This window comes from Pelobates fuscus, chromosome 9, assembly GCF_036172605.1.
Source record: "Pelobates fuscus isolate aPelFus1 chromosome 9, aPelFus1.pri, whole genome shotgun sequence".
In the NCBI taxonomy this organism is placed as follows: Eukaryota; Metazoa; Chordata; class Amphibia; order Anura; family Pelobatidae; genus Pelobates; species Pelobates fuscus.
The window spans coordinates 67497921-67513081 of record NC_086325.1 but is presented as its reverse complement, the minus strand read 5'-3'; the positions used below and the strand labels follow the sequence as shown (position 1 = coordinate 67513081).

The following is a 15161-nucleotide window of genomic DNA, read 5'->3' as shown; positions in this document are numbered from 1 at the left end:
AGAAGTCTTCCTCCCAATTCTGTGTGCCACCTGTGCAGTAAGCTTTGCGGCCACGCCGCCATCTGCCATCTTAGATACGCCACAGAGGAGCATGTTATGCAGGATTGACCTAGGAGCTGCAGACAGGTGAGTAATTGGTTTCTGGTGGGAAACGGGATAACCCTCGCTGGTTCAGAAGGGGGCACAGGGGGGTGGGGGGGAAGAGGGGAGTACAGGGCTCTAAGGATCCACAAAGAGGAAAGCTTGGGCCGCCACAGGCAGAGATTGTCCGTTTCTCCAGCCGAGACAGCACCAGGCCATGATTGCCGGAGGCCACAGCCGTCGGGCAGCCCACAAAACCACTCCAAGATTGCCCAAGGATTATCAGACGAGGGTACCAGTGTGGGTAAGTCAAATAAGAAGGGATTTCCCCCCTCTTTTTAGATTTAAGAGCCGGAGCCCAAGCATTCTGTGACCATCCGGCATGGCGTCCAGGCCCCGCCCCATCACAAAAGTATTTTGATGACAGCTGGTCTTTTTAGGACTTAGTCTGCCATAAAACATGTACATGTTGGGTACTGTTATACTCAGGAGACTTCACTGAACACAAATTTTCGTGTTTCAAAACCGTAAAACGCTTCACAACAATTATATCATCAGTGTAAGTGCCGTTTGTGCGTGAAAAATGCAAAAAACTTCACTTTCACTGATGATATCATCTTTGTAATATATTTTTGTGTTTTGAAACACTAATATTTGTGTTCAGCGAAGTCTCCGGAGTAAAACAGTACCCCCCATGTACAGGTTTTATGGTGTCTTGGAAAGTTACAGGTTTAAATACAGTGCTAGCAAATTAAATTCTCTGGACTTTCTGCATGGGATATGATAAAAATATTACATATATATATATAATTTTTTACAATTATTTTTATTTATATATCACTATATATATAGTGATATATACATATATATTTATGTATATAGATATATTATTTCGTTCTAAGTGTATTTTGATAACAATATATATATATTTATATATATTGATATCAAAATACAGTTAGATCGAAATTACACATATACATTTTAATTTTTTATTTTATTTATTTTTTCTATTTTTAACGTCTGCCACTTCAATCTTTGTTTTGTCCTACATGCTACTGATCAAGAGACAGAACCATACCCATGAGCAGTAATTATCGTCTATCAAGGCACAAATCCTGCCAGGGGATGAATAATGAATAATCTGTGCCAGGCTTGAATTTGAGAACTTTCTGATGACTTGATGAAGGGAAGAGAGAAGTGTGATACTGACGTTGCATGAGATTTGCAAGAACGTTGCAAAGACCCCAAAGAATCCACTGTATTGATTTTTACATGGAAGCACTTATGATCTAAGCACATAAAGCCCTTTCATATAATAGCAGAACATAAAAATATTATTTTCCCACATATTACTTGTGGGACACTTGGACAAACTTTCAGTGATGTTGCTCTACCACTCTCAGCTATTTTTCTTTGTCAGCTAGTCAGGTCTGGGTATACAGAGTATATTGAAATGTGTTGAACAGATCCTTTGGAACGAATTTACAATTTATACATCTAACCCCAACTACTTAATAGGCACATTATGAGATTCAGAGGGTCAAGTAGTATTTCACAATGTGGATCATAGTTTTATTATAGTTATATATACACAAACAGTTTTTTTCGTGCATTGAATGTATTTAGTCGTTTGCTTTATGATTAGTGTGGTGCTGCTGAATCAACGAAAAAACAAACAAAGATATTAAGTATTCCATAAAAGAACAGTGACCAAATATGAGCATAAAAAAATGTGTAGTGCACATCCTTCAAAACTATTTTGTCAAGTGTCAGTTTGATAGATTGTATGGGTCAATTTGTCATGTGGACTAGATACAAAAGGGTTAATTTGTGCCTTACTCAGGTACACACCTAAAACGTGAGGTGAATTGGTGCAAATGCCAATTCAGACTGAGTGGGCACACACTCTGATACACACTCTCACCTTTAGTAGTTTTCACTCACGCCCAACCTTTCCTTCCCTCTGTAATCCCTCTTCCAATATTCCACACTCTTACAGGTACGAGCTAAGTGTGAGCAACTTGTGTCTGTTTCACTAAAATGTTAAATTCACTCAGCTCACACTTTCAAAAGAGTCAAACTGAAAACATAACCGACTTTTTTTTTTCTTTCTTCCTTTCAATAACTGTGGTCTAAAAATGTAAAAGGACTTAAATGAATTCACTCTAGTGAGTAACTCTGTCAATGTGAGAGTGTAAGTGTGTATGTGTGAGGCATGTAAGTGCAAAGAAACTGAATTTTAAAGTCACAGTTAAATCACTCATAGGGACACTGCAGGCACCAAAACATCTTAATCTAAATTAAGTTGTTTTGGTGCAAGGAGGCCTCTGGAGGCACTCTCACACCGAGGGGTTAAACTGTCTCGAAAGGCTTAACCCCTAAGTTGCCTTCAGTGCTGGCCTCCACTCCTCCTCTGGTGGCTTCCGAATTTTGAGATTCAAGTGTCTTGATCCTGAGGAAAGTCCACGAGTTGGACTGAAACGTCGATCCAATTTTAATGAATTAAATAAAGCAATGAAGATTTTTATCTCCAACCGTGAGTGCAGCTACATTTATTGTTTCTCTATCTCTCTTTCTCTTTATTTATATACACACACACACACACACACACACACACATACATACACTGCTGTGTGTGTGAGGGTGCTGTTAGTGTGCTTGCAACACATATTAATGTACTTTAAAAAGCATAAACATTATGTGTGTGTCAGTGAGGCACACTGAGAGGCTTGGCTAGGGCCCAATTAATATTAGGGACATATGTGCCAAAAACAAAGGCCACTAAATATAAATTCTCAATTGTACCTAAAGTAATAACAAGTAAAATAGACATCATCTTTGTATGTTGTCTCAGTTTCATGGAATTAGAGTGAGTCACAGCAGGTTTTTGGGCAAGCTGCAAAATGCACTCAACATTTAATTTGCCACGAGCCGAAAATAAACCCCTAACACATATTCATGTGAAATGGTCAAATTTATCCTGGACAAAGTTCAAAAGCTTCAAGGGCAAAAGCAAAGCCTTTTTTCTCAGGAGAAATTTTACAATCAAAACTCTGGCAGTGTGCAATGTTTGCTCACACAATACTGGAACCAACTTGGGTCTGTGTTCAGACATCTCTAAAGGAGGCAGAGTTATTTTTACTAACATGAGAATTCAAAGTGAATTTCATATTTAAAGTGAACCTGTAATGAAAAAAAAACAACTTACCTGAATTTGATTACATATAAATTGAATACACTATATATATATATATATATATATATATATATATATATCACAAAGGTACGTGGTATAAATAATGTAAAATATAAAGATTTGCTCACTTTCCCCCCGTTCCAATGCGCTTTGTGGATGGTACTCTTTGTGTAACAACCACCTCCTGTCTGTTCTCAGCTGCACTTGCACTCTTCCCAAAGTCTTCTTTTATTTGCCCTGCTTGGGATGCATCCCCAAGCAGGGCAGTTCTCGTCAGTGACATCGGCTTGGGATGCATCCCCAAGGAGGGCAGTTCTCGTCAGTGACATCGGCATGATTGCTTTGTTGCCTGCGTTAGAACGGAGTGATGTCACTCCGTTTCTCTACTCCCTAGCATGCCTAGAAGGGTGAGTGTTGAAAAGTCACAAACACTGGCCAAAGTGAGCGTTAATATTTGTTTGTGTGTGAAAAATGCAAAAAACGAATTTGAACTCCAATTTTGGCCAGTGTTTGTGACTAAGTGGCTACTACAAAAGACTGGACATACCCCATTTGCAATACCTTGGGTTGTCTACTTTTGCAAATGGTATGCCATCATGGGGGTAATTCTCATTCCTGGGTTACCATACGGTCTCAAAGGCAACGTAACCAATCTGGTGAATTTCAATGTGTAAAATCTGAAATATAAGCCTTATATTTGACTCTGTAACTTTTGAAAACACCATAAAACATGTACATGTTGGGTACTGTTATACTCAGGAGACTTCACTGAACACAAATTTTGGTGTTTCAAAACCGTAAAAGTTTCACAACAATTATATCATCAGTGTAAGTGCCGTTTGTGTGTGAAAAATTAAAAAAACGTCACTTTCACTGATGATATCATCGTTGTAATATATTTTAGTGTTTTGAAACACTAATATTTGTGTTCAGCGAAGTCTCCTGAGTAAACCTGTACCCCCCATGTACAGATTTTATGGTGTCTTGGAAAGTTACAGGTTTAAATACAGTGCTAGCAAATTACATTCTCTGGACTTTCTGCCTGGGATATCAGGCAGGTCCCACAAATTGTAATTAATAAAATGACTTAATTATGTAAAAATCTTACATATATGTGTATATATATATATATATATATATATATATATATATATATATATAATTTTTTATAATTATTTTTATTTATATATCACTATATATATGTATATATATAGTGATATATACCTATATTTATGTATATATATATATATATATTATTTCATTCTAAGTGTATTTTGATATTAATATATATAATTTTATATATTTATTAATATTAAAATACTCTTAGGACAGTCTATGTGTATGTATGTGTTAGTGCATATATAGATATATATATATACTTAGATCATATATATATATGCAATATATATATGATCTAAGTATATATTATTTTATTTTACACTGTGATTGAACTTTATTAAACTTTATTACAGACAGCAGTGGGACTACCTGTCATTCCAGGCCCTCCCACTGCTGGCACTGCTATGGACGGCTATTCCGTCCATGTGATTGTGAGGTCCTCGCGATCACATGGCTCAGGAGGTCCTGGGATGCCAGGTAAGTCCCCCATCGAGATCGCCGGCGTGGGATCGCTGGCAAGCAGGTTAGTCCCCTGGACGGCGTGGATGTGCTATGCCGCCCGTCGGCGTTTTGTGCCGGGTCCCCAGGGACGGCATAGCCCGCCCACTGTCCTTGAGGGGTTAAAGCGGCACGGTCATGCCGAACTTACCTTTCCCTAATTGCTTCCTCTCTTTTTCCTCTGTCAGGATCTGTTCTTGATTTCTTCCTGTCTGCTCTAGTTTTCTTTAAAACATAAGACAAAGTAGGGACTATTTGTCTTATGTAGGTTTCCTACGCCAGACCATCTAGGACAATCCTGTGGTCAGAGAAATTTTCCCACAATTCCCACCTTTTCTCCGTGTTCTTGCGATGCCTCCTCTCCGTATGCCAGCAAAACTACCGAATTTCGCCCTAATAGAATGAGAGCAGTTCGTCCATTTGTGTTAGGACAAAATCTGGAACTTTTGTTTGGATCAGATTTTTATTCGAATGGATAAAATTCCGATCCATGCTGCGGCAAAGTGCCTCTCCCTTTGCCCCCTCCATATTGTCTGCACCTCTCTCTCCTCCAGTGTGGCTGAGATGTTTTTGCTCAATCACTGTGAGAGCAGGGAGAGTGGAGGTAACCATCATCCAGATGCCAATTGTCCAAGGTTTACCTTTTGTAGGCTGAACAGGACAAGGACAGCACAGCACTGAGCAATGACCGTTCATTCACGATACAGGAACACCAATTAATGCCACAACCTGCGTGAACCTGAGGCCCTAGGTGGCCGCATGATGGGTCATTCATAAATTATTATTTTATTATTTAAAATGTTAGAGATACATGTACTATTGCCACGTAACCAAATACCAAACAAAGTTTTACCCCAAGAATAATAAAGTTAAAGGACCACTATAGTGCCAGGAAAACATACTCGTTTTCCTGGCACTATAGTGCCCTGAGGGTGCCGCCACCCTCAGTGACCCCCTCCCGCCCGGCTCTGGAGAGAGTAAAGGGTTAAATCTTACCTTTATTCCAGCGCCGGGCGGGGAGCTCTCCTCCTCCTCTCCGCCTCCGATCCTCCCTTTCGGCTGAATGCGCATGCGCGGCAAGAGCTGTGCGCGCATTCAGCCGGTCGCATAGGAAAGCTTACAATGCTTTCCTATGGACGCTTGCGTGCTCTCCCTGTGATTTTCACAGTGAGAATCACGCAAGCGCCTCTAGCGGCTGTCAGTGAGACAGCTACTAGAGGATTTAGAGGCTGGCTTAACCCTTATATAAACATAGCAGTTTCTCTGAAACTGCTATGTTTATATAAAAAGGGTTAAACCTAGAGGGAAATGGCACCCAGACCACTTCATTAAGCTGAAGTGGTCTGAGTGCCTAGAGTGGTCCTTTAAGTTAACTAAATTATTGAGCAGTCCACTTGCACTTTGTTTAGTATTACCTGGCAATAGTACATACATTTCTGATTGATTTGCCATGGATCCCAGGGGGGATGTCCACAAGTGTTGTAGCAGCCTTTTCCCCCCACTTTGTATTCATTTTGGTGTAACTTCACATATCTTCGCTTTACTGAACCCAAAATGTTAATCTTCCTGCCTACAAGGTCTACACATAACTAATTTACATTCTGTGACATAATACGTGTTGGCAGCCCTATTCAGTGTCAGAACAGTGAGCAGTGTAGACCACCATGGGACTTACTTTAAGGGTAAATGTAATCAAATATGGACCTTCGGTTGTTTTTGTGATACTTCCGTAAGCCACTGGCATTCACAACCTACACTTACAGCTGGCAAAGGTTAATGGGAGTTGTAGTTGAATAAGCAGATGTGACTACATCATGTGATGATGAAATGTGACTACCTTTGTTCTAGAAACTCAATTATCCATCAAATACAGGCAACACAGTTGAGGCACCATGAAAGGGATCAGACGTAGAACAAAACATTTGCCACTTCACTGCCTTGTATGGGGCGGAATTCCATTACAGTGCTCAAAAATATTCTTAATAACATAAACAAACTCAGCTGCTTTTGTTAGAATGTAGCATGATCTCTGTTTTGTTTAAAACCTTTAAAAACAATCCCCTACAAATCATAGCTATATTGTTTTTCTTTCTGAATATGTAAACAGTATTAATGCATATTGTATAATGTACAATCATTTTACAATGTTTCATTCACCATAGAGAACCCCCCCACCCACTATACTTTACTACATGTTTGACTTATTTTAAAGTGAGTGATACAAGGTTTTCAACGATAGGTCTCAATTTGCTAAGCCACATGGGTTAAAACAAGTAACCCCCCCCCCCCCCCTGCACCCTCCCAACTATAAAAAAATAATAATGAAAAGCATTAAAGCTTACCTCCATATTTTTTTTTTTTTTTTGGCGTTTACATAGCCCAACTTATTAAACAGCGCTTTACAATATTGTGAAAGGGGTAAATTTAACACTAAATAAGACAATTAGAAATTATTACAGAACCAAAATGGCTAGAGGAATTCCACTGTCAAGTCCAGGTTCTCCCCTCAAAAGAATCCTTCTTGGTTGCCATCACTCCTCCTGCCATGCTGCCACTGGCTGTCTGGCACCAGCATGCTGTGTGTTCTGACATCAGACACCAATTTTACACAGAATTGACAAAAAAAATTGATCTTTCCTATTATCTGCCCTTCACTCTTCCCCTCACAGCTCAGCAATCAATCATCGGAACTTCTCCTCCTTCGGGATTCCCTTGTCTGAAAAGGCTGCTCAGCAAAATCCTGCAAGGCAAGTAAAGTTACTATCTCACTCAGCTTATAGTTCAGGGCTTCACTGCAGGACTGGGACATGGGACATTTAGGGTTAAACTGATGGTTACATTTAGGGAGTTATTAGTTTTATTTACAGATAAGAGACACCTATGGAAAAAAACATTAAATTCACAATTTCAATCTTAATACTAGGGCTAGAGTTCGATTAAGAATTGAGAGGTTAAATTAGTTCCTAACCCTAATTTTAACCCTCGCCTTAACCTCAAACGTCCCAAGTCCCAGTGCTGGAGTAAACCCCTAACTATAAGCTGAGCGTGACAGTAACTTTACTTACCTTGCAGGACCTCACCGAGCAGCGTTTTCCGACACAGGCTCCAAGGGAGCAGAAGTGCTGATGATTGCTGAGAGGGGAAGAGGTAAGAATGGAATACAGATAACGATAGGAATGATCCCGGAACTTTGCTCTGGGCTGGCTAATGACACTGGTTTAATTTCTGCATGTGCAGCGTTTCACAGACATTACATATTCAAACTCCAGGTACCATGACCACTTTAAAATCACTGGAGTAACCTTTACATTTCTTCTGCAGGGAGTGAAGCTTAGTTGTTCTAAGTTCTATCCCAAACCTACTTCAGTTAACTGATTTTCAGAGCAGCTCCATCCCAACTCAGATACCCACATCTATTTTGGTATGCATACTTTCCATCACTGGGAAGTATGAAACCACTATTGTACAGGAGCAAGGTTCCAAAGTGGAGATGTGCAAGCACCAGACATCAGGACACATGGATGGTATAGGTATGCAAACCGTCCATTTATGCACATGTGATTACATTTTCTAACGTCTGAATGCATCATACACCCGAATAAAGAAAAGTAGGACTACTAAATCACCAACATCTCTCCCCAGACCTCTTCCCCTTTGTTATCACAATCAAGCCTCTTAAGACATTCATACGGAAAGGCTCAAGAAGTTTTTAGGTGCCTCTACTTTCAAATTCAACAGAAAATGCAACTTATAGTGACTTCTCTAGTCTCACAATTATTCAACCCCCTGAACAAAAGTCCTCACAACAGCACCATGGAGCATTTTTTTGCTTGAGCAGGAATAAGTCAAAAGAATGGTCCACAAAGTTAAGAGAAGAGACCATCGCCATTTATAAACAAGGACTGGGATACAAAAATATAGTGAAAGCACTGAATGTTTCTAGAGACACAGCAAGCATAGTTCGCAAGTTCAAAGTTGGAGGAACAGTGGTTACACTACATGGACGGGGCAAAAAAAGACAGCTATCGATGGCTGCAACCATATTTATGAGAAGACAGCTTGAGAAAAATCCTTAAGTGACTGCAAAAGACCCATAGCAACACCTGGTGGCAATAGGCACTAAGGTGGTAGTGAGCACAGTAAGGCGAGTACTAAACGCAGAAGGTTTAACTCCAAGACATACACTACTACTAACCCAAAAGCACAAGAAAAGTCGGCTCCAATATGCTCAAAATCATGTAAATAAGCCACAGATGTTTTGGGATTCTGTTCTGGGAAGCGATTGAAACAAAACGGGACCTTTGGGCCCAATGGATCAGAGGTATGTCTGGAGGAAGAAGAATGAACACGCTGCCTACAGTTAAGCATGGTGGTGGCTCGGTGATGCTCTGAGGCTGCTTTGCATCCTCTGGCACTAGAAACCTGCAGCGTGTGGGAGGCAAGATGGATCCATTGAAGTATCAGGAAATCGTAAGAGAAAACATTGTGCCATCTGTGAGGAAGCTTAAGTTTGGGCATCATTGGACCTTCCAACAAGACAATGATCCCAACCATACCTCAATTTCCTATGGGGAAAAATCTGATGCTGGGTGTCCTCATGCAGAGCGTGAGGATGTCCACCGTCAGTTACCGGACCAAAAGTCCGTTAGGATGTATAAAGCTCCCAAATGTCTTAGTGCTGCAAAAGACTTAGTGCTGCAATGTAAACATTGTAGTTTCTCTGGAACGGGATAGGGATATTGCACCCAGACCACTTCAATGAGCTGAAGTGGTCTGGGTGCCTATAGAGTCCCTTTAAAGGAACACTCCAGGCACATGATGTACTTCTGCATGCTTTATGTGTCCGGAGTCTGTCATATTTGTGGCAGTTTAGAAAAGTGTTGATTTCAGAAGAAATCAGCACGGTCAATCAGACAGTAGGGAAGGTTTTGTCCCATTTCCATTTCTCCACAGAGCAAACGGAAGTAGCGCCACTCAATGAGCTGTACTAGTGAATTGAGAAGCATAAGAAAGCTGTAATCACACGCATGTGCACATTCTCTGCTCTAGCACCAAGACCTCTCAATGAGAAGCCTCTAATTAGTGTATTCCCTGGTACAGACCGAAAATCTGTGCAGAGAATGAGGGGAGAGTTGGCAAAGGATGCAGGCAGCATGTATAGCTATTTTTTTCAAGTACCGCACCAAAAATGCATAAAAATACACGCATCTTTTTATTGAGGGTATAGATACTAAATTGTAAAAAGAAAATGGAGTGTTCACTTAAACAGTAAGATGCATTTGATTTGTAAACCGAGCACATTTAATGTGTAAGAAATTATATACTTTAGAAGGGAGTTTATGCAATGCAAGGCAAATGTATTTGATCCCTCCCACGCACCACCAACCAATTTGTTTGATCAGCACTGCTGCAAACTGCCACTTTAAACGTCTTACTTTCTCTATATCTATAATTATTTTGAATTGCGATTGATCTGTTTATTCAAGCATTATCTTTGCAAGTTTTAATTATTTCCAAACTTAAATAAAAATATACTGGATATCAGTGAAACAACACAAATAAACGCATAATGTCTTATAAACTCATTTGTTTTTAATTTTTAAAACAGGCATCACAAAATAGAACTCAAGCATAATGTAACTATTTCACACATGATAAAAAATCTCAGATTTAAAGCTTACTACTGTCTTTCCCCGAAAATAAGACCGGGTCTTATATTAATTTTTCCCCTGAAAAATGCACTAGGGCTTATTTTTGGGGGATGTTTTATTTCGAGGAAATATGGTAGCAAGCATGTGCTAGAAAGCAGGTCTACGTTCAGGGGCATTCCAGAACATAGAAAAGTTCACAAAAATCCCCGAACATAGATTAGCTTACTCACGTTTGGAATCCCGCAAATCTATATTCGGGGGAAACTTCACCGAACATAGATTAGCTTACTCACGTATGGAGTACAGCAAATCTATGTTCGGGGAAAATTCCCTGAACTTAGATTAAACAAGTGACTAGCAACTAGGGCTTATTTTTGGAATAGGGCTTATATTACGAGCATTCCCATGTTGTATTTTCGGGGAACCAGGGTATTGCAGAACAGATCCCACACTACAATTAGTGCAAAGGTCTTCTTACCTTTAAAGAATCAAAGCAGGCAATGACTCGGCCATTTTCCACATGGCAACTCCGCGATGGGTGGGCAAACTTGCATTCAGCATCAGACCTTGAACAAGTTCCTCTCTGGAATTCTCGACACACTTCCAATGTCAGCCATTTTGTATCGCGCACCAGGGAAACATTAACAGCCATGTTGTAGACCGTATTCCAAAGGGGAAACACCTTTTTTGTGGTTCTTTCTTGTTTTGTATATTACAATCTTCTGTTTTTAAAACAAGGGATTGGGTAAAGAGGAATTCAAGTTTAAATGAATAAAATAACTCTCAAAAGCTTTGGTAAATAAAAAAAAATGTCAGCACTTTTTTGTGTGTTTGTTATTTTTTTTTTTTTTTTTTATAAAGTCAAATCGTATTTGTTGAAACAAGAGGAAACATAAAAATCCAATCTTAAAATAGACGTTTTATCCGATAAATTGGAAATAAAAATAAATCTAAGTAGAGGCCAGCTCTTAAAAAGTGCAAATGTCAAAGTTCAAATGTATTAGCTTTTTTTTTTTTGTGCTTTCAACTTCAATAGATCCAATTCTCTTTGTGAAAGCGCATCAGAATCAGTTCTTCAAATTTCCTGTTTCTTTTCTTGTAAATTGTTGTATCTTTTTTTTTTCTTTTCTTTAATTTAACAAATAAAACGTTGCAATTTAGCAGAGGCGTGATAACTTACAGAAAAGGTTTTTTTTTTTTTTCCTAAGCGTTAAGGGAAAATAACTGCAAAAATGTAAGAATCAAGAGCTGATATGAAAAATGCTTAACTGATATGCAGTCGCAAACACAGCTTGCAAGCAACAGCAAACTTAAAAAAGCAAATGAGAAAAAAAGGAGGAAAATAGCTAAAAACCATGGGGACAGGCAGCACTACAGAGAAATCCAAGCAGCGTGAGCTTCAGAAAAGGCACGTTTCAGCAACCTGAAAGGAACAAACAGGAGATAATATTTAGAATCAGAAACAGCAATACCCTTCTACTTTGCATCACAAAAATAAAGAACATTGACTCTTTTAGAAAAGGGAAACCTGTAGTTCCTGACTGCATGTCGGAGTGTAGTCGGCCATTGTAGCTTTAAAAAAAAAAATGAAAATGAAAAAAAAAAATAATAATAATACGTTCCCACCATGCGCATGTTAAAAGTAAGCAGCCAATTACATTTACTGTAACATTAGAGAACTGGGCTGTTGCCCAATAGCAAAGATCAGCTCACAGTTTGAGAAACAATCTTTTTTTTTTCTCTTTGTGTCCACTGCACAGAAAAGAAAGCAATATCTATCTGTGTGAAATAACACTTCTGATGCATTCTGAAATGTATATTTATTATACTTATTATATGCATCTTAAGCAGAGTTGCACAATGAACGCACAAATGTACAGCACGCAGCCATAAAAGAGTCACAGGGCAGGGATTCTAGCCAGGGCAGTGGGAGTGCTTGACTGTTCGTTTGGTGGCTGTGTGCCACCGGCTGGATGAACAGGAAAGCGTACTGCACCAAGTAATGCTAAATAGATATTAACCCACATTCACGCAGCCTGCAGCCTTGCCTAACAGCAGAAGGTACAATTGCAACAACACCATCACTGGCACAACTAAATCTTTTGCAAAGTCTAAGGTTGTTCCGCTAGCCCTGACATCCCAGAGAAGAGGCCCAGCTGGCCCAGGAAGCTTGCACTCTAACATGCTAAAGCTTGTAAAAAGCAAATCTTTACCTCAACTTTGCCAGCTCACAGAGGTTAAGCCTTTATGTTTCTACTAAACATATTTTAGTTAGAATAAGTAAAGCAATATATAAATGCTACTATATAAAATGCTTTGTAACTAAGACGGCGCAAGATGATAGATAGATATTAAAGAGGAAGGCAAAAAAAATTATATAAAAATGAGAGTTTGCAGATAACCTTTGGTTCTCCAGATGCTGTGAATTAAATCGTTTCAGCCAGGCAACATTTGGATTGAAAATAAAGGATGCATATGGCTATATACATTACCCAGACCATGGAAGGGTGTTTTCTGCGCACAAGAGGGTGGGCATGTGCTGGATGTTAGCAAGGTCGTCCACTAGAGGTCGCCCTGATCTAAATGTGGGCAGGACTGACTAAAACTATAGGTGTTAGTTAAGTAGCAAGGACTGCATTTTTTTCTGTATAAAACAATTTCCAAACAAAAGAGAGAGATTCAAACTTCATTTTTTTTCTTTTTCAAATTTTTCATATATTTTAAAACATAGCAGTGATCTACAGTACTTAATGATTACTTTATTTAGGTTAAGGTTACAATGCTTAGTGAGCGGCTTTAAATCGCTTATTCTTCTACTGCTCCCACATTCCAAGCCAGAGAAGAAATTCTGCAAGTTATTCCAAATAAAAGCAGAAGCTGCTGTGCTTTAGTTACACATTAATCATCACGGCTTCTGGTTGCCCTGCAGCTATTGGGCACCCCTAGCACTACCACAGGTTCTCATTTCAACTCACAAGACATCAGCTAGCCTACCAATCGATTCTGGTTTATATCAGACAGGTTGGCAAAGCCCTGCAATGTTTTCTGGCAAGTAAAGCAAAACACACATATTTTAGTTGTTTGAGAACCTGTGATGTTTTTATGCCAGATTACACAATACAGTAAAGAGGAATCATGCTCTCCTGGCACAGACCATAAGAATGCGACCAAAAAAATAAATACATTTCTGATTGAACCATAAAATGTTAAAAAAAAAACAAAACAAAAAAAAAACCTTCCAGAGACTGGGCAGAGGTCTGCGTGCTTCTTGGATGACAAGATTACAAAGTCATTCCATAAAAAAAAAAAAAAAAAAAATAGATGCCTTAATCTGTTGTCATTATCTTTCAATCAGAAAATAGGATTTTAGGTTTGCAGTAATATTCTTTTTCTGTTTATGTACTGTCATCCTCTAACTAAAGTGTTTTAATACACTCAGGATTTTTGCTGGTAATTTGAAGTAAATTTTAAATTTAACTATTCTGGCTTTAAATTTGCAAAAAAAATCACTTTGAATTCTCAACAATTTTAAGTTTAGCGAATAACCCTGAAAGTTTTATAATTATATATAATATTGTACAAGTCAAATTGGAACGAATGCATAGATTCAGGTGGAAAATGGTTACAGGACAGTTAAAGGGACACTATGGCATTAGGAATACAAATCTATATCCCCAACGCTATATTGTCTCTGTCCCTAGTCTGGTTCATGGCTCCACAATGTGTTCAATGTAATTTTGTAAAAAAATATTTTATTCCCCTACTATCCAGTGCGAGTCTCCCTCGGTGCTCTAGCACGCTGCACCCAACTTGACATTATCATGGAGGGTATCCGGGATGTCAGTCTATATACTATATTCAATTTGCTTTTAGAGTTTGCTGAAAATCAATTTGTTTTATATGGGGTTATAATGGTAATATCAGACAAAAGTCGACATTTTTATTTCATCTATATTTTGGATTATAATGCAGTTAAAACTATTTATATATATTTTTTAATGCTTTATTTGCTTTTGCCAAGAAACATTTAGAGTGTCTAGTCATCAAAAAGGGCTTTGTTGTATCAGATTTTAAAATATATAAATGCAAGGTACAGACAATGTTCTAATCTATTTAGGATGTTTTTAAATTAAAAATACAAAACACAAATTGTATCTTATCTTGATTTCTTGTCAGTATTCATTCTGCATCAATAATCAAACAAGCAGGCATGTAATGTGAATGTGAGAAAATAGCTTTCATTGAGTTAATTTAATGAAAAGTGCGACTGTAGCTTGGAGGTGGTCAAAGACAGATCCCCAGCTGCTAGAGACCTCCAACTCTCACAAGGCTCAGCCAACCGCAAGTTAACTTGTGAATATTCATTTTGCAGCAATAATCAAACTAGTGGGAACATAATGAGGGGGAGAGATCTTGCTTCACACAGTTTATTTCACCAAAAGTTTTACTGTAACCCAAGAGGCAGCCAAGGCAGACCCCAAGTTGTTGGCGATCTACAAGTCACACAAGCATGACCACAAACACAAACAACATAAACACAAAGTAAATGAACTTGGAAAGAACCCATATGTTTCAAGGGGCTGCATGCAATCGTATCCTATGTGGACATGAGAGAT

At 38.7% G+C, this 15161-nt stretch overlaps 1 protein-coding gene across 3 annotated transcripts in view; it reads right to left on the bottom strand.

Annotated features, from left to right (window-relative positions):
- MBNL3 (muscleblind like splicing regulator 3) overlaps positions 1–11390 on the bottom strand; it is a 55868-nt gene extending 44478 nt beyond the window's left edge. For 2 of the 3 annotated variants that reach the window (XM_063432047.1, XM_063432049.1), the window contains exon 1: positions 11024–11389. In XM_063432047.1, the coding sequence (XP_063288117.1) occupies positions 11024–11197 (174 nt within the window). In that variant the 5' untranslated portion in view covers positions 11198–11389. Of the gene's footprint in view, positions 1–11023 lie in introns of all 3 variants that reach the window. The other variant, XM_063432048.1, reaches the window with a different exon arrangement.
- Between the last annotated feature and the right edge of the window lie 3771 nt (positions 11391–15161).